Source organism: Beta vulgaris, chromosome 2 (assembly GCF_026745355.1).
Source record: "Beta vulgaris subsp. vulgaris cultivar EL10 chromosome 2, EL10.2, whole genome shotgun sequence".
Taxonomy (NCBI): domain Eukaryota; kingdom Viridiplantae; phylum Streptophyta; class Magnoliopsida; order Caryophyllales; family Amaranthaceae; genus Beta; species Beta vulgaris.
Window position 1 is genome coordinate 46,476,117 of NC_079203.1, and position 26,418 is coordinate 46,502,534.

A 26,418-nucleotide genomic window follows, 5' to 3' on the forward strand; every position below is an offset into this window, starting at 1 on the left:
ATGTAAGATAAAAGAGAAAGTTGATGAGAGAAAGGGACGACATGATTTTCTAGATTATGAGGGGTCATGCTCAAAAAATAGTCGATGATGCAGCAGGAGTCAATAACTTTGAAGTGGCGCTAGTATGATGATGATGGTGGAACTAGTGGTGAAAGTTATTCGGATAAAAATCGAAATCCAATTTAATCCAAACCGAATTCATAATTCGAATCGAACTCAAAATATGTTCGGATTGGATTCGGATTGGGATTTTATGTAAAATCAGATTTTTGGATTGGATTGGATTGAGGGTGGTTGGATCCAAAAATCCAAAACAACCAAATAATAAATAAGTCCTATATTTCATATTTATGTCTGGACTTAACTGACTTTTTTTTAAAAAAAAAAAAAAAACTCAAATGGTCCGGCAACCCTTTCCCTAAAAGTTAAAACTCTAACTTGTTGTGTAATTTACATGTTGTGCTATTGTTGAACCTTCTGTTGTAATGAATTATGAGTTTGTAATGAATTATTAGTTGTTATTAGTTTATTAATGAATTCTCGTGGGATTTTATGAGTTACTTGTATTATTGAACACTTTATTTTGATGCTCGCCAAATTTATTTTATCGAAAAAACAAAGTTTATAATATTTGGACAATTTGAATTGGATCCAATCTAGTGTATGAAAATTCAAATTGGATTAGTTTGGACTCAAACTTTAGTTGGTTTGTATTTGGATTGGAGAACTAAAATTCAAATTTTGTGCGGGTCAGATTTTAGATTAGGTCTAAATCTAAACCGTACACCGAACTTTTACACCTAGGTGGAAGTAAGGGAGTGAAAACAAGTCAAGAGAAATGGAAATCACAAACATGCCCTTAATTTTACATACCCAATCAAAAACCTGATTTGGGTGTATCGGCCCTCAAATGATAGGACCATACACAACAAACTAATGAAGTATTGTTAGGTTCTTTTACATTAGAAATTTTCAGTACCAATAGATACCATATTTGAAATATCTGAACATGACTCTAATTGCTGCAAACCTCCAGGGCCTGAATGCCTGATGGAATTACTTCAAACTATTTCAACATGAATTGGGGGTGAAATAGGATCCTTGGTCATTTCAGGTGTGAGATTGATTACTCAGTCCAATCACTAATGTGATATATCATTAGCGAGATAAACATGGCCAGCTAAAATTACCACAGAGCTTCATTTATCTCCAACCTTCCAATATACTACTCAATTGTACAGCATATCCAATGTCATGCAAAAAGTTCCGTTTAAGACCTTAATTGCTACTCGTCAGTACCGTGTATTGAAGCTGAGGGAACGCTAAACTCGATCATAGATTCTTATGTTACAAATTGTACAGCAATCTACATCTACAAAAAGAGTTACTAGAGGAAGAAGGAGAGGGGTAAAAAGGGTGTAAAGAAGAATAAAGAGTAAATGAATTCTTGTATTTGCTCATAAACAGCAGAAAATCATACTGGGTGATAAATTCAGGACATGCCGAACTTGGACAAGGCTGCCTGAAATATATCTGAAAAGGCACTAGACGTACTTTGATCATCAGCTTTGATTTTGATTTGAGCTTTACATGACGATGTATTGATGACGCACTCAGCCAGAAATGTGGATGTATCCTCGGCTTTCTGAGCAAAGAAAAAGAACTTGAAGTTAGGTGATTGACCACCAGATGCAATGCAGTGTATGGAGTTGGCTTGCATGTGTCGGAGAAGGGCTTGAGGTGTGGTTAATGCTGCAACACCTTGAGGAGTCACCTGGATATCCTGCAAAAATTCACAGATACCAAATCATCTATCATAATCAGGTGACTGGAGATGTAATAGTGTTGAATAATCTAAAGAAAACAGCTAAGTGGAGAACTTGCTCTCTAGCGAACAGAGAGGAAGAATTGATGCGGGGCTTTATTAACCACATTGCTCTCCCTTCACATGCTTGCTGGAGAACCAAGTAGCCAGACTCCTAAAGAAAAAGGCAGTTACTGGTTCACATGGACAGATGCTGCTAAACAAGGAATTAAGTGGTAAAAGAGGCCCCAAAAAAGTAAGAAACAACAAATATCGTCCCGAACTCTACAGACATCAAGAACTCAGATTTTTTTTTTCAACAATTCCTTTTCTACACAGGTAGACTTTTCTGCCCTTTCTCCAAAGTGTCAATTTCTTTTGACTTAGTACAATTTTGGCTAAAGCAGAAGCTGTTTCACAGAAAACACTCGGAAGTCAGAAGTCAGAACACGAAAATATACACATGCACCCATCGCAACTGCCTCCCCCAATCCAACCTTCCCCGTACCCCTTTTACACAAAGGGTATGTTATCTTCACCTCAAAAGTATAAGGTTCAGGGTTGTTTAGGTCCTCAGGTGAAACTTAAGGTGAAAACAGTTCTAATAAGTTCAGTCCAATCAGATTATTCTGTGAAGAAAACAGGTATAGAAGAAACAGTAAATTTTTATTTGCTGCAAAAGAGCATATTATCATTCAGAATTTATGATCATTTTTCTGTAATTTTACAGAATGATGGAATCAGTTGACTTGAGCGCCTCAATTTATTATGAACAGCACACTTGGAAGTTGGAACGGACAAAAGGAACAGATATGGGCAACAGAATCCAGTGGACTTAAGATTATCTTTTCCTTATTCGATATATTCAGTTGACTTTAAGCAGCTCATTTCCTCTAAACCAACTGTAAATCAATTCTAAAACCTTCATATACAAAAAAAAATAAAAAATAAAACAGTAGGTCATTAATGTTTCACAAACCTGTGATATAGATATGGGTAACTGACGCCATTTTTGCTGGAAAGTCCCAGGATCTAGAACAGCCTTTGCATTTAGTATGAGAGCAGGTGGAGCAGGAGCAGGAGCTGGTTCTGGTGCTGGTGCTGGTGCAGTGAAACCTAAGCCAAGTAAATCATCAATAGCCATGCTAGGCTGTGCAGCTTGTACTGTTGGCTGTGTATCTATAGCAACCAGAGGCCCTGAAGAAGCATCGAAAAGAGGGGCACTATAATCAGCACCGTTGTGACTGGAAGCTCCACTATCTTCCTTCTCTGTTGTGCTAAGAAGCAGATCCTTGTCATTAGCCTCAACTCCCTGAGCAGGAACCACAATGCCAACAGATTCTGCTCCAATGGATAAATTCCCAAGTTCATCAGAAAACTCAAATGGCCCTCGATGTTCCTTGTCAGTAAACATGTAAGATGGCTGCAGAAAAAAAAAACATGTGTGTAATTAACTCATTGAATCATACAATCAAACCCCAAAATCATAAACGCCAAATTTTAGAATAAAATATTTCAGGCTTCAATTTCAAAGTGGTCTCACAAACAGCATACTGTTGCTAGCCACAATTCCTGATTCACAAAAAACTTATGGATGATGCATAGGTCAGTTACCGACGGAACTTCAACCAAAACCTGATGCATTTGATAGGCAGTTTCACATGTTGACTAAAAGCTGGAACTAGCATAAAAATAGTTAAAATTTTGGGTTGGATGCACTACCATATTCCAACAGCACCAAAACCTATGTACAACACGTGCTTCCACTGAAAGGTAGAACCTAAATGAATGTATTCATTATATCTTTGGGTGCAAAAAATACTATTAGAAGGGAAATGGCCAATAAAGAAGCTGAGGTCAATAAGATGTTCTTTACACGGCATTGATTCTTTAGTTGAAAATCAAAAACTCCAGTTACACATGAAGTGATAAACTAATTGACCATCAGAAATTAGGAACTATATGCTCTTAGAAGGGAAATGGCCAACAGAGAAGCTGAGGTTGATAAGATGTTCTTTACACTACATTGATTCTTTACACATGATGTGGTAAACTTACTGACCATCAGAAAATAGGGATTTCAAAAAGTAACTTCTATTCAATATCATCGTTAATATCTGTCAAATTGTTTTTCAAGAAAATAAAACACAAGAGCCATTATCTGTGACACCACTTTGAAGCTCAGGCATTGCCGGAGAACCCATATCCACTGTTAATCATAACAATTCAACCCCGAGATTTAGAACAACTTCATACACTGTTCCTCCTTCCAACCCAAAAGCGTGAAGGAAACAGAAGGAAATTCATAAGCAGGGCTCAAAGCTTCAGAGAGATGACAACTTCTCGCAAGGAGTAACGGGCCTCTTGTCTTTTCAAGACAGAAAGCCCTTAGATCTCTCTCTTAAACAATCATTTGCTACAGCTGAAGATTGACAGAAGACTTTTCAGCCAATAAGAAGCTACAATGACAAATAAGTTGCAAATAAAGAAACAAAGCTACCTTCTGATATACAACAGATAGACTGTTGAATTCATCAAATATACGATCTTTAATTTCACTGCTCTGAGTATCAGCAAAGACTGACACAGCTTGCTTTGGAGGATTCACAACGTTTTCCGCTACAGATGTACTGTGTTGAAGAAGCCTATAGTACAATAAGGATCGGTCATGGACATCCTGCAGAGGACTGTATGTTTACTGAAAGTCCACAAACTCAAAAGCTATATTGTATGTTTCTCAACCTGTGTGATTTCAACGACACAAACCTGGTGAAAATCAGCAATTCCAGCAGCCAATGCTGCTCCCAGTGCCCTTTGAGTTTCAGGTGGCCTTCTAAAGAAGCACTTCATCGATGCTGTTAGCAGGTGCAAACGAACCTACATAACAACAAAATGTTCACCATGAAAAGATAATACAAGAAGCCAATGATAATTGTATTATTGTAAAGAAGACATCGGGTTGTAAACTTGTTTTTTTTGTCACATTAGCAATGCTTATTATTGAAAATGTGAAGGCTTATTCCAGAGAGAAAATTTAAGATGACAATCCCTAAGGTTGCACAGAAATGAGAACAAAAGCAAAGAATTATCTGCTGTATCTCTGCCATTGTAAAGTTATGACTTCATAATTTTTCACTGTTATTACATGAAGACAGAATCTTTGACTACCCATAAACATTATCTATTAACTTCCCAAGTGAAAGCGAGTGTAATAGATTGGCCTAGGGGGGAAGGGGCACTTTTGTGATGCAATTTAGTTTATTATTTATTATGAGTTAGCTTGAGGAATAAGGAACTAAGTTAGTTAAAGGAGAGAGTAGGGAAAAATCTTCTATAAGTAGAAAAGAGTAGGGAGAAGGAAAGCATGTTGAATATTTGTGAAAAGTGGTCATTTAGTTTAATTGTGAGAGTGCCATTCCTCTCGAAAAAGTGGTTAGGTTGTAATTGGTGATTTAATCATATATTCAATCATATCATCCTTTGTTCTTCCTTAATCATCTTTCTCACTTCCATAACCTCTATTTTCTGCCATTAATCTACTGTTTATGGTCTGCCATGTATGATGGTTCATTACAGCGAGTTGCATCAAAAATTTGCTACTCATTTTCCCATGAGAAAAACAAGAAGGTGCTCACTTGCTGCAATAAATACCTAGTAAGAAAGAGTATAATTGAAATATCATACTTGTCAAAGACATGTTGAATTTCATGAGAAAACAAAAGTTCTTACTAAGCAGCACCCTTACCTCAGCAGAATCCTCTTCTTCCCAATTCTCAATCATACCCTCCAATATATAGGGAGCATCCGCCACATCCTGTGCATACTCTCCAAGCATCCAAATAAGAGCTGCCTTAGCCTTTGGTTCTTGAACATTCTTGCTACTGATGCTTCCAACAACAGCAATGCAATCGTGGCTCCACTGGGGATATTTACGTAGCAGATCTTTGATAAGGACCTGGATGCACCAAACTCGAGTGATTTCCCAGACTAAATCAAATCGTACAGTTAATTGACATTCCAGTCGTCATAATCACTAAGGACAACAATCATACATGTAGACCAGAACCAGTAAGTATTTCTATGGTTTAAATACACCACTATCAGTCTGACTAGCTTGTTTTCGCCTTTCTTAATGCATGTCCATACAACTGAAAATTTACCCATATTAGGCGATCACGAGAAAAAGTAAATGATCTCAAGTGTTTGCATGTCTATGCCTCTCGCAAACTCAACCAATAAAAAGAGAGACAAAAATATTTGCAGGAGATCAATGAACTCACAAGAGTCTCAGCTGTCACGTAATCTTTCTCCATCTCCAGAAACTGAAGTAGCCTGTCAACAATAGCATTCACATCATACTGTTGCAGAGCTATCTTCCCAACAGCTCGGATAGATTCACGGGCAATCGCGATGTCAACATTGGCGACATATTCACATAGCTCCGTCACTGGAATGAATCCAATGAGATGTCACATAAATCATCAATTAAAATTTTTGAAATAGATGTATAAAGTGATTTTAAAAAAAATTGATTTCAGCAATACAAGTTTCCAGCACTTTAACAATAAACTAACTCTTTTCTTACCAATCTCGTAAGTATTATTCTCATTCGCAACTGCAGTCAACATTTCAAGCTTCAACTTTTTGACATAAGATGGTTCATTATAGTGGCAATAGAAATGTTTGTAATCTGAAGAAAACAGCATTGGTGCACGCATCACCAACAAATGAAGATGACTTAACACTGCATAAGACTGTTCAGAACTCCCTGCGTTGACCAGGGTAATAAGTGGTGCTTTAATACGTTCATACACCTGAGAAGAACATGAGGATAACCATTTATTTATTGGATAACTCAGAAAAAAAAATCTGACCCTACCAAATAGAAAAAGAAAAAACCTGCTACAAACTTGAAGGCAACAAAAATTTCATATGTGTACCATAAGATCATTTTGTAGAATCATATTCAAAGAGATATCGAGCATTTAGAAAATGCTTGCACCATATGTTAGGAGCTTTACTCAAAAATCAAAAGTAAACCAGTGGAAAAGATGCTGACAGGGAAAAAAAATATTCTGCTTCTGGGCCTTATTAAACTTAACATTGTCCACCAAAAAAGACACTTAACACTGTATTAGTAGTTAGTACATACTCCCTCCGTTTCATTTTAATTGTTACACTTTGATAATTTACACCATTCATAAATTTCACTTTGACCATCATTTGTGATCTATACGCGAATGAGAATATAATCATGTGGGATCTTGTTAGATTCATCATAATAAGTCTTTTATTAATATGTACTTTTTATAATTTTTATAAATACAAAACTAAAGATATATGTCCTCAAAGTTTTGCATTGGCATGCATGAAAAGTGTAAGTGTGTAGATCAAAATGAAACGGAAGGAGTATCATATAACCACAAACAACTATGGCAGACTCATTATGAAATGGTATCTTTAAACGATTGAGATTGACATGTCTGGATGTCCCCCTAAAACCTAGAGAAGCTATTCAAGCAAGATCCAACAGCCAAAAAATTGTTCACTACAACAAACGAAATATCATAAAGCAAGCAGAATAATATAACCAAATGAGCAATTTCCATTGTCAGGTCTTCAAATAACCATAAAGGTATACTTGATCACATTTTTCGAACAAAACAAAGGCAAGCACCAACAACTTCACAGTAAAAGTAGCTCGAAACACATTTCAGACCACTAAATTCCACACAAAAAAAGTAGAAGTAAGAAGCTCAGAAACATAAAAACGCCTTTAGAGCCTAACTTATGTAGGACTTTGTATGACTAAATGGTTATAACCATTAAGAGAACTTCCGTTGGCATATCAGCTATAGCTAATAGTTTACATAAGCATGCTAACACAGCCTACATAAGAAATCTGTAGATATAGGGGTAGTGGTACCTGTTGATGAACATCAGTCATAGACAAGGTTAACTGCATAAACAACTTGATGGTCGCTAAGACAACTGCACCATTAGCATGCTGAAGCCTATCTTCGAGAAGATTCATAATGTCAAATACTTCACTGTTATCAGATGGCACATATTTGGCAACCAACTCGAGCACAAGACACTGAGCCCATTCACTGAATTCTCTGATCCTGAAATTGAAATTTTGATATTTGAAACTTAAAGTTTCCAGCAAGGTCATGGACGAGAATGAAAGCATCATCAAAATACAATGAAACTTAAAGGAGTATATAGATTTTCCCTATTAGAATATCAGTTTCATGGCCGATACTCATAAGGTTATGTCACTGTTGCATGGCTTTCTCTACCTTTTCATTTCACCCCCACCCCACTTTTACAGAAATAACAAGTGTGCCCTATATTCACCCCAGCTTGCTTTATCCGTAGATATGCCTTTCCCAGAAAGCCAGTACGCTCTTTCGTCTTTAATAGTTTATATCATGTGGAATAATGAGGAATCTAAAATGGAAATATTGGATGAACCTGCTTGCAGATAAGGGGAAGATACAAAGTGATTGGTAGAGAAGATGATAATTCCTTGTCCTCGTATCAAAACATCCAATGGGGTAATTTGTCCAAAAAGGAGTAATACTCCCTCCGTCTCGTAATACATTACCCATTTGCTTTAGGCAGATAGTTTCAGGAGGTAGTATAAAGTGGGCCATTTAACAGATATTATATTGAGGAAAGAGAAAAAGTAGATAAGATTGGAGATAGTGGGTATAATTTAATCAATAAAAGAGGGAAAAGTAGATGTGATGGAGATTGTGGTTAAATTAAAATTGTAGTTAAGATGTGGTTCCAACCCAAAAAAGAGGACACGGTAATTTATTTTGAGACATTCCAAAATGGTGATGTATTTTGAGGCGGACAATATACATCAGCAAGAATTAGATACCATGTCAATGGCAACCTACAAGTTCGAGTGAATAATATAGACATGCTAATAATGTAATAACACTACCAGGAATTGAGTTGAACTCGGAGGCTTGCAGCTTGAGCCAAAAAAAACCTCATTTGGAGAATTGTCAAATTACCACCAAAAACATGTCAAGGGAGGAAATCAATCAAAAGATTGAACCAGAAATTTCTATAATAGGTTGTTACTGATGAAATCGATGTCAAGGGGACACGCTGATGGACATGCAATCTCCTAAATCTGAGTTTGCACAAAACTAAATTTGAGCTAATACTGAATAGATATAATTTAAGCTTGTACAACCAGCCTAAAATCTGATAGACCTGGATTTCAATCAAACTCTACCCTTACTCTTTTCCATAGTGCAACAAGAGTTTGCTCCAATATATAACATATATCTATAAGTATTCAAAAGAAACACAAAGAGCATCTGCAGACTGAGAAAGCCTCCTCTCTGAAGAAATAACAAGATTTAGGCACTGCCATCGATCTCAAGTCATCTGGGAAACGGTCAGAAGGAAAGTCCACTCAGATGCCCATATCATAAGCAAACAACTCCGTATTCCTCCAATCGCAATGGACAGGTGACTTTGGGTGTTGCAAGATGACTGAATAAAGAAGAGTGAGGAAAGAGCTCTGAGTCAACTGAAATTGGAGAAAGTTATTCGATAAAGCTTGTAAAAAGATGAATAATCGAGAAAATGAAGGAATGTAGCCATGGGAAGAGTTCTATCAGAATATTATGCTATAGAATTTTCTTATCCATAGGATCATACACTAATCTAAACTTCTCTCGATCTTAAAGGAAAACTTTTTCATTCCAAGCATACATTAACTTATCCCATATTTTATATGATAAAGAAATTGGTGCTTGGAAACCAGCTAACATGCAATCCAGGTTCAGAGAGAGCCTAGTTCAGTCAAGTCAGCTTCAAGCTAGAAAATTTTATTTGTTGAGTTTGAATGCAAAGAGATCCTAAAGAAATCCAAAACTTGTACTTTATCCAGCTCCAGTTAACCCTAATTATCACATTGAAGTGTAAAAAGCTCATTTACAGTCAGTAACCATCAAATTTCACTCTACAGTTTCAACTGGCTTCAGGTAATGCTGTGTATATTTTGCCTTCCAAACTTCACCAACATAAAGATATAGGCTTCCTTTGCTTTTGTAGTTTTGTTGAAGCAGCAAAGTGAGGAGTCAAAGGCATACGGAACTACTATATCCCCACACAAACAACCCAATTATTATCTTAAAGCTCTCGAAGCTATAAAAATAATAAAGATAATTTCCTTTAGACAAAAAGAATTCAAGAAAAGATGCTCCAATAGAGCCTATTGATCAGCAAGAGTCAGAAGCAGAAGAAAATTTACTAGAAAAGCAAAAAAGCAATACAAATTCTTATAAAGCTGGCTGATATAGGCCATCCTCATGCAAGATAGTGTTCACAATGATATATAAATAAACCAAATAGGATCCATGATTTTACCGATTCAAAAAGTAATATATAATTGGTTTGCTAAGCAAACCATCTCTCTCTCTGGATGCTTCTTCAGAAGAGCTTGCTTCTGCGCTCCAAATTTCTTGCAGGGCTATTAAACAGTTAGCAACAACCTGACATAAACATGACAAGTAAGATTTTGTACCATGTCATCCAGAAAGCTAAAAAGAGTGAGAGAAACCATCAAAAGTAGGGTTGTCAACACAAATTGTTAGATTGCTACAAGAATCGATATACTTCATCATGTCCAAGGGGTCATACTTCTTATGTTACTTGATAGATGCATCATATTGACTTGACACACTTGTCAATACACAACTTTGACTATCAATATCTTTAGTTATATATTATTTAAAATTATTTGAGAAAAATCATATTATGAAAATATAAATTGAAATTAACCGAATAAAAATTAAAAAATGACATTTATCTTTCCATATTAGTAATTAGATATTGTCAAAGTTAGTATCTAGATAGTATAAAAAGTCAAGATGATGCATCTATTAAGGAATGGGGGAAGTAAATAATTTTCAGCAATGCGAGTACAAAGTAGGACTTACTCCGAATAACAATAGAACAAGTGCTTTGAGGTGATCCTTGGCCCTCAAAATATTGAAACCATCAAACTCATATAAGGATGGCAATGGATAGGGTCTGGGTAGGGTAAGGCTAGACCCTTATCCATACCCTAATTTTTGGATGTAACCCATACTCATAGGGGTATAAATTTTTAGGACCCTTACCCGTACTCGTAGGGTCCGTTAGGGTATGAGTATGGTCTAGGGTCCAGAATGAGTAAAATTTTCGCTTATATTTTCACGTGTATATATAACTGTTAAGCACAAATCAACATATAAAGTTGTTAATAGCACACAAAATATCATATTACAAAGGATTAAATAGTTTTTCCACATCCAAATATGAATAAAGAAAATACTTTGGAGCGAGCGAGCGGTGAGATACTGGTAAGATGAGACTGTGATAGTGCGGCTACGGTAAGGGATTGAGGGTTTTATTTTGACTGGAAGGGTTTTTTTATATATGCTATATATTAAATATATATATTTATTTTAAACTAAAAATATATATATATTTTAGTTTGGGTGGGTCTATGGGTAGGGTTTGGGTATTCGAGATGTGGACCCTTACCCTACCCTTACTCGATAGTATCAAGACTCATACCCTATCCTACCCTACCCATAGGGTCTAAAATATTTAAGACCCATATCCTTCATTTAGGGTAGGGTTTGGGCGGGTCCGGTTAGGGTCCTAGACCCATTGCCATCTCTAAGCTCAAATAGCAGATAGCTGCCTCTTAGTGTTCATAGTTTAAAGTACCTAAGACAGTTATGTTATGTCTAGTCTTTCAAGGAAACAAGATATAAGATTCCTTCATGACACCCTCTTCAAAAGTCAAGGGAAAATATGGTCTCCTACCAAATAAATTGACTAAAAGCTAGGAAAGAGCTACGAGCAAGATCAAAAGCCTCAAATCAAGTAATTTAGTGACAAATTTCTAGATCTCTGCTTAAGTTTTGTCCAATTATACAGCTAAAAGTTAAAAATGATTCACGGCCACACCTGAGTTTCTGGATCATTAAGCATCAAATGCTTGACCATTGCAGGGAAATCGGCATCAATACAAGTTGCAGCAGATATATGATACAGTTTCAAGACCCCCATGACAGCAACCATTCTGACATAATTGCTACCGTCTTTCAACCCTGAACCCAAAGGCCCAATCAAATACTCGACCAAATTAGCAACACGCAACGAACAGAGGCTCCGCAAGGCAAGTCCACGAATCATTGGGTCCTGATCCTTGCAATCCCTTTGAAGAAAATTGATAGTAAGAAGCGCAAGATCAGGGTTAGACTTGGCATAATTTCCCACATACAGATAGCACATTTTCTTCAGAACTATGTCTGATGTGGCCGAGCACATGACCATTTCACTAAAAACCAACGAAACATCAATGCCAATTGTCATGTAGGAGATCACTTTCTTGAAGAGCTCGCGCTTAGAATCATCAGCTCCAGGTGCACGACTACCTGCAAGTTGCCGTAGCTGTAGCCTTAAATCTGAAACTTCACTTTTCCTGCAGATACAATAGTCTAATTCTTAGTTGCTAATCATGTGGCCTATTTGATTTGTTAGTACAAGATTTATGGCACCAGTTAATGAAATACTAGCAACACTAACATGAAAAGTGACGAATGAAGAAAAAAAAAAGGGTATTGTAATTAACAACCACAGGGTTTTCACATTCGATTCGTGGACATATTTTAAGCCTCTACATATTTACTGAATCTGAAAATACTATTTGTTACATTGTCATGAAATTACGTTTACAGAAATCTCTACGTTAACATTCTCCAAACAGATTCATTTCAGCTTCCATATCTAGTCCCGTGAATTCAACCCCTCATAGCAAACACATCATTGAATCACAGCTCAATAACAACCACCAAACTAAATAAATCAAAATCCCAAACTCCACAGCAACACAAAAAAACAATGCAATTGGTAATGAACCAAACAAAAACACCTTTAGAAAACAACCATTCATCACTCATCCCTTCGAAAGAAGCAAGCTTTTCGACACAGCACGACAGCAGTTATGCCATAAACACGAAAGCTCCAACAGACCCAGAGAAACAGTCACTCTGTTGTTGCACATTATCCCTTCCAATGTACTCAATTCAAGAACTTCTTAGTTTTGACATCGATATCCGAAAGTGATGAGCAAACTTTTCATAATTCAAAATTTACAGCATTCAATTGGTCCAAATGTCAAGTAAAAAAAACCACCGGTCCTCTATGATCATTTACTTGATCATAATATCACAACAATTAGCTGCTAAACAACAATACTAGCTAAAAGCAACTAGATTAATCGACAAACAAAAAAAATTAGTACAGTGAAAATCAGTAAATCAGCAAATTCAATGTACTAAAACTTTCGAACAAAATTGTCCGGATTAGAGTAGTGACCAACATGATCCTGAGATAATGCAGAAATAAAATGCAGAAATTTTGACGGAATAATTAAAATCAGTATAATTGGGATGAGAGAGTGTACCCGGAAGGTTGAGAAGGGGAAGAAGATCGTTGAGTCTGATATGCAGGAGGAGCCATGGCGTCGCCGACGATCACAATTCGCCGGCGTCGGAAATTTTAGGGTTTTCCGACGATCTAGTAATTCGAAGTGTGAGAAAATAAGGAATCGGAGATCTGTTGTTGGGACTCTCCGATCTGACGTTGTTGAATGATTTATGAATGCCACAAAGAGAAAGTTGGTGTGCTTGTGTTATGTGTATGTGTGAGAGTTGAGAAATGCTATAGGATGAGACAAGTAAAAGTGTAAAACTCTAGTCTGGTTAGCAAATAGTATTTGGTCACTTGGTAAGACTCTTATCTTAGATTTTTGAAATTTTGGATTCGAAAGTCATAAGTAGCTTCGACCCAATATCATGCCTACTTGGGGAATTTTTCTTTTGGACGAAAGTGAGAATTACCCCTGATTAGCTTCTCTTATAGGAAATAGTAAATGTGAGACGATTAAAGTTCAATGATATTAATCATACATTTTGCTGATTTATGTTATGCATGTTTAAATTTCGCCTTTACTAATCATACTATTGATATCTGAGCTTTTAGCTTTGAGAATACTAAGTTAAGTGGCTAGCATTTTGATTGTTAAGATGGAGTATATTTTGCCTTTTTTGTCTACCGTAACTCTTTTTGTATTTTATAAATATTTGGAGACTCCATTTCGGGTGAACAAGGTTAAATAAAATCATGACTTGTTTAGAGTAATTATTTTCTAATCATAATGTTTACAGCACATCCTAGTGAATAGTTGAAATTATACTATTGAATCAAGAGTGGTATATTAGGTACTTGATATAAACTTCAATGTTTGTTTATGATTATTGGGGATTTGGATGGGACTAATGTGGGTTGAACCCCTTTAACCCATCAAATAAAGGATCAAGGCAAGTAGGTGAAAATTCGACATCCTTAGAGAAAGAACATAACAGTCATGTATGAAGAGAAAGATATAATGTGTTTGTAAGAAATAAATTTGGTAATTTGTTATTCATTCCCAACCAATCCCTATCAACCATCACACATAAAGAAGGTAATGGCAGTAATTTGATGAGTTCATCTATTCTCAATCCCAATCCAATCCCAACTCATTCCCACGTACACCACACTCTGTAAAATGTTGTAAAAGTAAGTCCTTCCTAAATTTAATTTAAGAATTGAATTACAAAGCTCGGTCCTCATTTCTCTATACAATTATCATCCCCAAAATTTCCTAGTGTCACTCATCAAATACTAATTTTTCAATGCATGTACCAAATTTGGATACAAAGAATAAAGTAGGAATGGACCAAAAAAATAAGTAAAACTAATTCCTAGATATTCATGTATCTTTCACTAATACAATTTCGCAATTAAATCAACATGCTTCGCCTAAACCAAAAATGACTCCATCAAAGAAGGCGTTGAAGCATTAGGCACCAGATTCTTCAAACTACTTCTTCAAGCAATAGGATTAACTGATTGCAAAAAGTTGAAGTAAGCGTATTTCATATCAAACTGCATATCATACCCTGCAAGAACAAGATCGAGATTAGGCATATTTAAGCAGTTAACTTGTAGAAACACTTGATATCTAAAAATTAAGAAATATGGCTTGTAAATGCTTCTTACAATAATTGACTGCAATTGTGCGTGGGCTTTGCTTCACATAATGAAACCACATACTAGGCCTGCAATATGGAAAACGTCACCCAACATGAGGCATAGATGTAGATAAGTAGTCATTACAAGTATGAAGGAGACTAATACTATATATTGTCGAGAGACCTAATTGCTATATTTGATCTATGAAGAATGCATTGCGAACATAAACAGTTCAGGCAACTTGGAGGCATTGGCAGTTATGGCTAAAGGTTGGACCGTTGGAACATAAGATAGAATGTCCTCGAGGCTTGAATTAGGTAAAGACAGGTGAACATGAAATCATAGCTACTTTTATGGAGTTAGCAGGTTTAGAGAAAGGAGAACATGAAAGTGTAACTATTTTAATTAGGTAAAGCAATTGAAATATCTGTCATAAACTACAAAAGCATTGAAGCTTTTAGAAAGGAAGCAGTATTCATATGAGGGGACTCAACAATACAACGGCATACCTCCTTGTCGCAACATTTTCTTTGGAGTTCCTCGTCTCCATTTTACTTCTAACTTTCCCAACTGCCAAAGTTCTTTGCAAATACTACCCACTGTCGCCAATCATAACTTTACACCACCACTATAAATAGGCAACTTCTACTTTCAGGTTCAGCTAGAGGCATGAGGACTATTCTTCATTCCAATTATCATATACTTTGTCTAGACATATGGCAGTTGATGAAGCAGGCTAAAGTGCTAAACTATATGTATTATGCACTCATTCTACTGAATTTCAGAGTATAACCACCACAATTATTCAAACCAGATTGAGGAATATTTGGGTATACCAGTCTAAAGGCTCAAAAGATCCAAACATATCAGCAAAGAGAAAAATACAACTCTTGATAGGCTTCCTTCCTCCCAATAGTAGCTCATATGAAAAGGGAAAGAGTGCCTCCATCCAAGGAGCGGGTAATAATTGTAAATCTACAAGCACAAAATCCTCATCGGGAACCATCCAGCACTTAAAAGGTCAAGGTATAAAACTGATTAGTTGTGGCTGATCATCATATAATCAAACTGCTAGCGTACATGTGCATACATGATCAGCTTCTTCTAAACACCAAAAATAAGAAGACTCTAAACATATAGACATATAAGCTTAAGTGGTGAAACTTACAGGTACAATATCTCCCCAGCCTTAACTGTACACTCAAATGGCTTTGGCCCATTGAAAAACAAAGGAAAGTCATTGTGTTCCTTCTCCTCTCTCCCTTGAGATGGATAAGGATTCACACTGCACCAAGGGACATGTCGTACAGGATCTTCAAGTTCCAGATTGAACTCTCCTGTATCCTGCAATAATAGAACCCAACTTCATACCTGGATCCTAAGAGGTTAACTGATGATGAAAATCATGAAAATTAAAAAATTAATTGACACCTGACAGTAAGAGTAATTTGCAGCTGGGTATGGACGAATATACAGGCGATGAATATCAGTAGGTGGCAATAGAAGAAAATGTTTCTCACCCGAAACAACCGCATAAAGATTTTCATAATGGTCTTTGTGGAATGATGTCTCAGAGTGATTGTTACCAATCCAAAGGTTAACAGCCTCTGGGAGACACCCTAAAGCTTCAGAGGCCCAATCAATATGTGCATCACAATCTGAAGCTAAAGCTCCATACTCTGACCTAAAGCAATCATTCTGTTGCTGAGCATATGCCACAACATTTCCACTCTCTCCAGAATCAGAGATGAGGTGAAAAGCATCAGGAAATGACATGCGTTCTACATGAGCTGACGCAAAGCAAAGGGATGAAGAGTCTGCAGGATGAGGGACTAAAGAATCAGCTCGGCCATTTGGAGTTAGATGGACAGACACCTCTGTGGATCCAAGGGCTTGGCAGAGATAGTCATCAGAAGTCCATAAAGAAAGGGCAGGCCAGTGTTCAAGGGCATTGGATATGATGCAAGGCTTGTTAGGAGTCACATAATTTCTAAGGAATTCAACGGGTGAAGGAGGAGACTGAAGCCGTTCGACATGGGTAGAGGTACCAAGGCTTAGCTCCCTAACTTCCTCCCATAATGTTTCTAGTTCCTCATTGCCAATACTATATTTCTTTACCATAGTTAGTCAATATAATTTTAGGGCATAAATCAGTTTTCGAAACCCGAAAATAAGCATCAAGGACTTGCTATATCAAAGTCCCCCTTGAACAAAACTTGATTCTAATGCAGTAAAAACCCATAAAGAGTTGCTTAACATGACAACTAGATCATATATAATCAAGTCCCAACATACTCCTTGAGAAAAACCTGCAGAAAATGGGTAAAATAATTACAATATACACATAAATTTAGAAGCAAAAATTAGAAGATAAAATCCATATTAGCCCATCAAAACCGAAAACTACTTGAGCCATTATGATTATTCTTATATAAGTATAAACTGGAAATCTAGATAAATGACTTATATCTAATAATCAAGTAAATTTCAACTAAAGTTTACGACTTTTAGTATCTGAAGCAAGGAATAGTTAAATACACACTTTAAACCCCTCAAGTAAATAATTACAATGGAAATTGAAGTCACTTTATTGCAAAACATCTTATTTCTAAATAAATACTACTTTTATTTAGAGGTTTAAATCAATCAACTGATGATAATATTGAAGATTCAAAAGTCACTATAAGTTAACATAAGCGTAATTTACCACATTATCGACCTCAAAGCTATCTGTCGGTGGTCGGCGGGAGGAGCTCCAGCGAGGTTTGGTGACCGGAAGGAAGTGCCGAAAAGGAAGAGGTGAATTTTAAGGGGGAAATGAAAGTTTTGTTTTTGGATTTTATACCATACTCTTTTTAAAAAAAAAAAAAAATATTTCATTTGGTACCATTGAATTTTTGGCTTTTCCATTTGGTATCACTGTTATTTTAAAATTCCACATGATACCACTCTAATTTAATATTAATCTTTATAATACCATTTTTTAAGTAAAATGTTAGTCAATGGTTGAATAAGAATACGATTTTGTTTGGGTTTGTATGTTTCTATTTGCAGTTGCAAAAATTTAATAAATTAAGATTTTAGGGTGTTGTTTTAACCCTTAAAGCTCTATTTTTCAGTAAAAATTTTCATATAAATTATCATAATATTTTATGTCTTTTTATTGTCAAATATGACCTCAACTTTGATCTTAACGACTAAAACGATTACTAAAACCTTAACGCAAATTAAAACATGTAAATCGAAGTAAAACTCTAGCCTATTCTAACTTAAATTAACACTTTACTTAGTTGAATGCTACAATAGAGAATAAAATCAAATTATAGTGGTATCATGTAGAATATCTGAAAAATAGTGATACCAAATGGAAAAGTCAAAAGTACAATGGTACCAAATGAAATATCCCAAAAAAAAAAACAACAATAAGGAGATCTTCTCCTCGAAGAAAAAAAATTAATTACAAAAGTATTGATGTACATAGAAGAATTAACAAGACGTCATATATTATTAATTATTCATCTAATTTGATATTCTACTTCTTTCGTGGTAGACGTGTTTATTTATTCGATGTTCGAAATGTTTTAGAAGTAATTGAATTCGGCGATGATGTTCTGAATTTTCCATGAAATGTTGTAGTGCCCTTTGATTGGATTAGTTAGTTGTTTGAGTCTTTATTTAGAGATGTCAGTCGTGCATATTTTTATAGAGACCTACCTCTACATTGCTCCAATGGGTATGGGTAGAGTCGTAGAGGTGTGGTGGATGTTGGGGGATGAGGATAAAATAATAACTGTCGTGGATGATGGATATGGTGTAGCTTTTAAATTGTACATACCTCTTGCTCACCTACATCAATTCTCATCCATCCGCCCTACTCTACATGATGACGAGCAACCTTTAAGTTATGGATTTATTATTGATTATCATGTATCTAATGTGACACAAAATCTATTAGATTCTTAATTAAACACGATAAGAGTTTGAGTCAATTTTGACTGAGATGAGCCAATTACATTTTCCTTTGAAATTGTTCAAACTCTTTAAGTTGCCAAGCACCGATCTATTTTTTTATTAGAAACCTTACATTAATATCGAGTTGTTCATAAGTTTTTTGAATTCATATGAGACTTCTTTTTTGGGTTGCCCACACGGTTCACCGGAGCTTAGCTCTGACTACATTCGAGTCTGACTCGGATCGCACACCTGACTTTGATGGGTGAATCTCCCAACAAGAGTTTCTGCATACGGTAAAGCTCGAACTCGAGACCTCCCTTAAGCGACATCGAGCTACTTATTACGTGAGCCAAGTCTTGTTGGTGAATTCATACAAGACTTTATCAACTCAATTCAAGTCATTAAAATCTCGAGTTATCAAGCTTGACTACAAATCGAGCTAGCTCAATTTAAATTTTGACAAATTATGTTGAAGTTGCTTCCACCTAATCCTTGAATTATCACGTTCGATTATAAATCGAGCTAACTCGAGTTAATGTTTGACTAGTTGAGTTCGAGTTGCTTGCATATAGTCCCCATTCCCCCAAGGCCCCAAACAATTAGCTACCAGCCTAGTAGCCTACCACCCTTGTTATGACTTGTGAATTGTGATAATGCGCTGTCAAACTCAACTGAAGTACTTCATTTCTCTGTAATCTCCACAACTACACCACCCTTCAATCTTCTCCATCTCACTCATCTTCAAGAACAATTCTTCATCCACACTAACTAACCTTCCACAAACTTCAAACAACTCACAAAGTTGAGAGAAATAATCAAAACAAAGAAACAAAAAAGCATGATTCTTTCTTACCTCCCCAAACTCCAAACCCACTTTCTCCTTCCTCTAAAACCCAAAACCCTTAAAACCCACTTCAACCCATCTCTCCCCCCATTAACCCACTTCCGAATTTTCTCTCTCTTCTCTTCCTTATCCCCAACTCTCCCCACCCAAAACCCTAAATCCCCAATTTCAATCTCACAACAATCTGATTATGATGATGATGTTGATGTTGAAGAACCTCACATTGAGGTATCAATAGACAAGCTATTTGTGCCCCCAGAAACTGATATATCATCCCTAACTTCATCTTCGACGAATACGAAAACCGGTTGGAGTGCCCGGATATTGAAGGGTTCCAACATTGTGCTTAGCAAATATGCTAGCAATGCTCAAGTGATTAATGCTGAGTTTGTGAAGAGTAGTGTTGCAACTGAGGCTTGTCCTAATGATGGGTTGCCTGAATTTGCTCTTGTTGGTAGGTCTAATGTGGGTAAATCTTCCCTCCTTAATTCCCTTGTTAGAAGAAAGAAGCTTGCCCTTACTTCTAAGAAGCCTGGTTAGTTGATTTTTATAGTATATTTTTCTAATTACATGTTTTCTTAATATTATTGCACACTGATTGATGATTTGGTTAGAACAACATCACATAATTGATGGTTGTTGTTGTTGTGTTTGTAGTATCACTAGTTGGTCTTTGTTTGTTTTGAACAAATGATGAATTAATTGTTGTTGGTTTAATATTTTTGCATTATATGTAGCTACTTTGATGTGTGAAATTTGGTTTCACTTAATTACAATTTCATTTTGCCTTATCCCATGAAAAAATTATTGCCTTATCCATTCACTTGCCAAGCAAAGATATTGTCTGGATAGTTGATATATTCGGTGATGGTGGCGAATGGTGATATCTTTGAGTATATTTTTCTTATAAATTCGATTGGACGGACTATTGTTTTTCCGAAGATATGTAGTTTTGTTAGGTGGCTGACATTTCTTGGTGTGCCATTTTGTGATGAATCTAACTTCTGTCAAGTGCACATCTTTATTGCGGGGGCTCTATATTTGCCAATGCAATATTAGCAAAGGAGTATGCTTAATACTAGTATAGTGATTAGTGAGACTTAAGTGACTGACCTGCAGCACGATCCCGTGTTTGGTATTGTTTTGTTTTTTTGTAGAGCTTTAGTCTCTTCCAAAATGATATAAAAGAACTAAATATGAGCGCAGGATTTTTATTTCAAGGCCCTAGCTATGAATTTTTTTGTTTGCAATATCTATTAGCCTGCTATGCAATCTTTTCCATTAAAGCAGCAAACTTTGTGGCCTAGCTAACACTACAACATCGACGTGTGGTTGGCTTTGCTTAATTAAGCTTGTGCTTTATGTTGTACCACTTAAGTAAATGTTTGTATTTGAATGTTTTCTTCATTTGTCTTCTTAGACATTGAGATATGATTTGATACCATAATTTTTTATCATCATTATCTGCAGGAAAGACTCAATGTATCAACCATTTTCGGATCAATGATAGCTGGTACCTGGTGGATTTGCCTGGATACGGGTATGAATTGTGTAGAGGACTTTTATCATGTAGTAACTTGATCGTGTGTAGTTCTTATAAGGAGAGCATATCTGACTCAGATGTGAATTCCACACATATGTGAAAGTGTGAATTCTATCGATCAAGATTGCATAATATATTGAAACCTTATTTAGTCGAGGAATTTCAATCTAATACTCAGATTTCGAATAGGTGGTCATTCTGTTGTTGTTCACTTGTCCTCAAAATGGTGATGTCTCTATGTGTTCACTGTTCAGGAGATTATATGCTTCTTCATATGCTGATTATCATGAAATTGTTTTTTCTTTAATAGGTATGGTAAGTAATCCCACATAATTTGAAATTTCTTTCACTGAGATGAAGGTTTCAAATCAAATCAGAAATTACAGAAGTCGCTCAAAGCTTCCACGATATTGGACATTATATTGTCCTTACATTTTCTTTCAACCTGTTTATCAATCAAATTATGGCAGTTTTAATCATTATCGTGCTGAACAGGTTTGCAGCAGCACCTGGAGAAGTTAAAAAGGAATGGGATAAGTTCACCAAGGACTACTTTCTACAGAGATCTACCTTGGTCTCAGTATTCCTGCTCATAGATGCTAGCATTCCTGCAAAAAAGATTGATCTTGAATATGCGAGTTGGTTGGGTCAAAATAAGGTTGGTCTTCCTATCTCCGACTTGGAACTACAAAAGAAAGGATACTTTTGTAGCTCTTTTCATTTGCTTGTTGTGGAAGATACTCTTCTAGTTGGGAGTTTAGTTTGTCAATATCCTGCTTAAAAATCTTAAAACAACATGAACCCTATCTGAAATCTTAAGAAGGGTACTTGTTCTCATTTGTGCATCAAGGAAGATCTTAAATCTATTCTTCAACATAAGGTAGTATAACCACTTTTCTCTCTAGTTCATCTTCCATGTCCCCTTTTTTTTTTTATTTTGGATAGGATGACTTAACAGAATATGCGATTTCTCTGTCACAGCTTCTAGCTTTCTTCCCCCCCCCCCCCCCCACGTGAAATAAAATAAGATTCAAGCACAACATAAACTTACTGTGACTTTTTTAATTTCCAGATTCCAATGACGTTAGTGTTCACCAAATGCGACAAGAGGAAAAAGAAGAAGAATGGAGGTAAAAGGCCTGAAGAAAACGTGCAATATTTCCAGGAACTGATTCGTGAGTTCTTTGAAGCAGCACCTCCTTGGATTATGACCAGCAGTGTCACCAATCAAGGCCGGGATGAAATATTGCTGCACATGGCACAGTTACGGAATTATTGGCTCAAGCATTGAGAGATAAAGATTCATTATCATTCATCAATTGATTGACATGGAGAGAGTGCTGAGCAAGGATCTATGATGGTTGAAAGCTTGTCTAGATCAAATAGCCCATATTGCTTGGATACGTACAATTGGAGTGGTATCTCTCTACCCTTGCAGGTCTTGCTGTGGCTTATTCCTACCGGATACTTACGGCTTTTCGGTGGAAAATCCTGAATAAGTCTCTGCTTGCAGAAGCAACCCTCTTACACCAGTTATTAGGTTACATAGAAACAGCCTGATGCACTAGCTTTCAATAGACAAAATTTCCAAGGATCTGTGGAAGGGCTTGTATCTCTTTTTTTCCCATTTTGGCTATCGTGTCTCTTTCTGTATCAATACTGTATTCGCACGCTGCTGTGCAGTGTTTACAGGTTACTGCATTCCTGTGTTTAGCTTACAAGTTTTGCATATTGTATTATGTTGGCATTTTATTATGACTTGTATTTACAAACAGTCAAACACCCTCAGTAGAGGATTTGATTTATCAAAAACCAAAATCTGAACTTCTCATTTTGCCCGAACACTCTACTCACCAAAAAGCATCGTATTTTTTTTAGTTGAGCTCATTCATTCTACTCGTACTAATATAAAAGGCAACTCCTTCCATTTAGCAATAAAATGCTATGCCTATCATTACAATTTACAGGTACCCCAATCCGAGTTTGGACTCAATTGGTTATCTATTTTATACAGCATATTTGTTAATTTTAGGTTGCAAAGTAAAGCAAGAAAATTTCAACACATGGTATATCAGTTTCCTAAATCAGAAAAAATATCCCTCTACAGTATTTGACGAACATGATGACGGTCTATATTACTATTTGCATAGCACATGCTCCCACACTAGACCATGTCCAAAAACTCGTCAAGTAGAATCGGCTACTATATCCAAAGTTTTGTAACAGAGATTCTCAGTACATGATTTTCTGATTCCATGTCCATTTTCGATTTAGTGAATTTCTTTTGCACTTGGAATGATTAATTAAACATAGTTCGTAAAGACTATCTCTCCCACCATGTTGAATAAAGCGTTCTAATTATCTAAAAGGATGATTATTATATAATGGCAGCTCTTTTTAATAAATTAAGAAAATGATCAATTCTTTTTTACTTTAAGAACTTTAAACTGAAAAGTGAAAACTAGTAAGATATGTTGAAAGAGACTTGCACAATTAACTCTTTCATAAACATAAATACGTAGGCGCACAAGACTTGGGTTATTCTAAACATCTAAGATCACAATTTCAAGAGCAAACGAAGTGGATCATTGGCCTGCAAGTTCACTTAGCAAAGACTACTAACTAGGCAACGCAGAAGCAGCAATAATTCAGGCATACAATTACCACATTCGTGAAATCGCAATCAAACAATCTATGAAGCAAAAGTAACATCAAGAACCATAACTAAAATGATATTGAGACTTTAGATTGCAGTATGACGTCAATTAGCTAAACAACTCAAAACTTCTCAGAATTTCAAAACATCTCATTACAAGTACAAATTCTGCTGTTCTTAAACAATGATCCAAAATTGGCTATTCCACGCTTTTAAAGGAAACTAAAAACACCACCAGAGGCAATTGTCCGCCCAACGAAATTCAGGTACTAGAATTAAGAAGCAGCTGCGGCATGCTTCCTTGGAGCAGCTTGAGTACCTGGTGTGACAAACAGAGAAGTAAGCAATTATAGTAACAAAAAGGCTATCAATATACAGATAAGTAAGGAATAATAAGTAACAAAATCGAGAGTCTCCTAAGAAAGTAAGAAGGCTAAAATGAAAACAATACCTTCTCTGAAACCAGTCTTGAACCTCCTTGGGACATTACGGAGGTACCTCATCCTACCAGTTCCTGTTGTCTTCCTCCTGATAGCCTTCACACTCCAGTTGTCTGCAATACAACACAATGAACGAAAGTTGAGACAACTTGGTAAAAAAGCGATTGAAGTTGGACCAACATATCAGGCTTCCAACTTCTAAAGACAGAATGGCAATCGCTCATTTGCCAAAAAAAAGGCTTAGTTTAAAGTGATCATGATCACTTCATAGTTCATAGTCCCAAGTTTCAAGCAGATGGACCAATATTATTGCTAGACAAGCCTCGTCACAAGCAATCCACACACAATCCAAATTCATATTTCCAAATGCCATATAAGAGAATTAAAGATAATAAAGTTGATCTGCATCTAGAACTCACACCATGCATGTGTGAATTAAGACAAGATTATTACAACAAAGAAACCATTCTAAACAAGCAAGGGAAAACAATCCACATTGTGGAACACAAACTAACAGATTAACTCCAGGTAAACTACTACTCTGACTCAAATACTTACTCCATAGCAAATTGGGAAAGTTTTTACTAAGAGTGATAGGGTACAGGAAAGCGTTTGCTGGAATGGTGGGTAAGTGTGAGACCCAAATTTAGAAAAAAGAAGTGGAAAACATTACAAGTAAGAGACAGAGGAACTAATTTGAGATGCACAAAGTAAAAAAACAGCAAGAACATTCAGATAGTAGGCATACTTAGATAGGGACATGGAAGTGGAGGTAGATAGAAGGTATTGATGGTGAAAAGGGGGAAATTACGCCCCTTATCTTTGGTGTATGTTTACCCACCAGGGCGACCTCCCCTGAGCGCAATACATTAAGCTAAAAATGAGAATAAAATTTCCCAATCCATCACTCCCTCCTTGCACTATCAACATCATCTCTTCCAATACCACCAAATTCGACTCCAATTTCGTCATTTTGTCTCCAATACCCTCTTAAAGCATTACCCTAAATCCAACCACAATAACAATCAAAAGAGCAAATAGGATGACAATGAGAACCATTCCAGAACCAAAAGGGAAAACATTCCATGTTTAAATGAAAAGGACTGCATAATTATTTTACAACTCAGCTGTCGTGCATTGAACCATTCATGGATTACCACTCAGCCTGCTTGGATTTATGGTTTATTCGGAGAAGACACAACCCTATTTAACAACTAGAGAGCAAAACAAAGAGAGACCCAAATATAATGCAATCTTCTCAATTATAACCATTATACAACAAACCAACTCCTTTCAAATCCCACCACTTTCCCTAACAATTAAATAACCTAATCTCATTACTCATCAATTTATCCCAAAATGAAACAACAAACAACTAAACGCTTCAATTCAGTCTCAAATGCTCCCTTTCATTAAACCAAGAATAAAACAATTCACATATAACGATCAATGCATTTATCACAAATTAAACCTAACCAAACAATATATTGTACGATGATTCATAAATAGATCGAAATGAAGCAAAAAAAAACACCATTAAACCACAAAAAAAGAGAGAGAAAAAAAACTAACACTTCCTGACGCGAGCAGCAGGATAAGCACAAGCAGAGCATCGGCTCTTTTGGAGATGGAAACTGCGACGACCACACCTCACACACAAAGTGTGGGTCTTGTTCCTCCTCTTACCGAAACTACCTGTACCTTTACCCTGCAAAATTAATCAATCGAAAAACATTTCTGTCAAATTCATTGATCCGCCATTGATGACGAAGTCTAGAGAGTAGAAGGAGAGGATACCATTTTTTGCGGCGGAAACCCTAGACGTTGCTGATGTTCGGAGTATTCGAAGAGAGAGAATTTCGACTGCAAGGGTTATAAGTTTATGGGATTAGGGTTTTAAGATGGGAAAGAATCAATAGAGATGGATGTTGGGCTGGGCTCTATTTGTTTCGGAGAACTGGATGTATTCGGTTATATTAGGATATGGTCTAAATTAGATCTAGTAAAATGTAGTGGCACATGGCACTAGATCAATAGAATTTATTTTTAGTAATAAAAAGAATTATGCCA

General features: G+C 36.2%; 4 protein-coding genes across 7 annotated transcripts; 1 reads left to right on the forward strand and 3 right to left on the reverse strand.

Annotated features, from left to right (window-relative positions):
• Nucleotides 1-1,175: 1,175 nt before the first annotated feature.
• On the reverse strand, nucleotides 1,176-13,572 carry LOC104884819 (beta-adaptin-like protein A). The gene is made up of 11 exons (XM_010669517.4): nucleotides 13,299-13,572; nucleotides 11,798-12,314; nucleotides 10,205-10,329; nucleotides 7,731-7,929; nucleotides 6,390-6,618; nucleotides 6,085-6,251; nucleotides 5,550-5,759; nucleotides 4,571-4,681; nucleotides 4,305-4,481; nucleotides 2,784-3,227; nucleotides 1,176-1,783 (listed from the first exon to the last, which is right to left on the reverse strand). The coding sequence occupies exons 1-11, from the start codon at nucleotides 13,352-13,354 to the stop codon at nucleotides 1,493-1,495; spliced, it is 2,526 nt and encodes an 841-aa protein (XP_010667819.1). The 5' UTR covers nucleotides 13,355-13,572; the 3' UTR covers nucleotides 1,176-1,492.
• Nucleotides 13,573-14,280: 708 nt separating this feature from the next.
• Nucleotides 14,281-17,754, reverse strand: LOC104884810 (lysine-specific demethylase JMJ32). Of its 4 annotated transcripts, none has more exons than XM_048639175.2 (5): nucleotides 17,631-17,754; nucleotides 16,343-17,220; nucleotides 16,080-16,255; nucleotides 14,939-14,997; nucleotides 14,281-14,838 (listed from the first exon to the last, which is right to left on the reverse strand). In XM_048639175.2, the coding sequence occupies exons 2-5, from the start codon at nucleotides 17,030-17,032 to the stop codon at nucleotides 14,768-14,770; spliced, it is 996 nt and encodes a 331-aa protein (XP_048495132.1). In that variant the 5' UTR covers nucleotides 17,033-17,220; nucleotides 17,631-17,754; the 3' UTR covers nucleotides 14,281-14,767. The 4 variants fall into 4 exon arrangements, with proteins under 4 accessions (XP_048495132.1, XP_010667810.2, XP_057248681.1 ...); XM_010669508.4 differs by having other exon boundaries at nucleotides 17,619-17,726; XM_057392698.1 differs by lacking the exon at nucleotides 14,939-14,997 and having other exon boundaries at nucleotides 17,619-17,728.
• Nucleotides 17,755-19,488: 1,734 nt separating this feature from the next.
• On the forward strand, nucleotides 19,489-23,086 carry LOC104884805 (GTP-binding protein At2g22870). The gene is made up of 4 exons (XM_010669501.4): nucleotides 19,489-20,244; nucleotides 21,180-21,249; nucleotides 21,748-21,910; nucleotides 22,325-23,086. The coding sequence occupies exons 1-4, from the start codon at nucleotides 19,704-19,706 to the stop codon at nucleotides 22,541-22,543; spliced, it is 993 nt and encodes a 330-aa protein (XP_010667803.2). The 5' UTR covers nucleotides 19,489-19,703; the 3' UTR covers nucleotides 22,544-23,086.
• An 876-nt stretch (nucleotides 23,087-23,962) lies between these two features.
• Nucleotides 23,963-26,303, reverse strand: LOC104884797 (60S ribosomal protein L37-3). Its single transcript, XM_010669495.4, has 4 exons — nucleotides 26,146-26,303; nucleotides 25,921-26,056; nucleotides 24,360-24,461; nucleotides 23,963-24,227 (listed from the first exon to the last, which is right to left on the reverse strand). The coding sequence occupies exons 1-4, from the start codon at nucleotides 26,146-26,148 to the stop codon at nucleotides 24,184-24,186; spliced, it is 285 nt and encodes a 94-aa protein (XP_010667797.2). The 5' UTR covers nucleotides 26,149-26,303; the 3' UTR covers nucleotides 23,963-24,183.
• Nucleotides 26,304-26,418: the final 115 nt, after the last annotated feature.

What these genes read in the sequence shown, in the direction of transcription:
- LOC104884819 (XM_010669517.4), bottom strand. Translation starts at nt 13,354, where the DNA reads ATGGCTCCTCCTGCATATCAGACTCAACGATCTTCTTCCCCTTCTCAA. An exon ending in GAATAATACTTACGAGATTG is followed by an intron (nt 6,252 to 6,389) that starts GTAAGAAAAGAG and finishes GATTCATTCCAG; the next exon opens with TGACGGAGCTATGTGAATAT. An exon ending in ACGTGACAGCTGAGACTCTT is followed by an intron (nt 5,760 to 6,084) that starts GTGAGTTCATTG and finishes TGGTGCATCCAG; the next exon opens with GTCCTTATCAAAGATCTGCT.
- LOC104884810 (XM_048639175.2), bottom strand. Translation starts at nt 17,032, where the DNA reads ATGGTAAAGAAATATAGTATTGGCAATGAGGAACTAGAAACATTATGG. An exon ending in CAAATTACTCTTACTGTCAG is followed by an intron (nt 16,256 to 16,342) that starts GTGTCAATTAAT and finishes CTATTATTGCAG; the next exon opens with GATACAGGAGAGTTCAATCT. An exon ending in GCTGGGGAGATATTGTACCT is followed by an intron (nt 14,998 to 16,079) that starts GTAAGTTTCACC and finishes TCCATATTGCAG; the next exon opens with GCCTAGTATGTGGTTTCATT.
- LOC104884805 (XM_010669501.4), top strand. Translation starts at nt 19,704, where the DNA reads ATGATTCTTTCTTACCTCCCCAAACTCCAAACCCACTTTCTCCTTCCT. An exon ending in CCTTACTTCTAAGAAGCCTG is followed by an intron (nt 20,245 to 21,179) that starts GTTAGTTGATTT and finishes CATTATCTGCAG; the next exon opens with GAAAGACTCAATGTATCAAC. An exon ending in GTTGGTTGGGTCAAAATAAG is followed by an intron (nt 21,911 to 22,324) that starts GTTGGTCTTCCT and finishes TTTAATTTCCAG; the next exon opens with ATTCCAATGACGTTAGTGTT.
- LOC104884797 (XM_010669495.4), bottom strand. An exon ending in TGCTGCTCGCGTCAGGAAGT is followed by an intron (nt 24,462 to 25,920) that starts GTTAGTTTTTTT and finishes GTTGTATTGCAG; the next exon opens with ACAACTGGAGTGTGAAGGCT. An exon ending in CAAGACTGGTTTCAGAGAAG is followed by an intron (nt 24,228 to 24,359) that starts GTATTGTTTTCA and finishes TTGTCACACCAG; the next exon opens with GTACTCAAGCTGCTCCAAGG.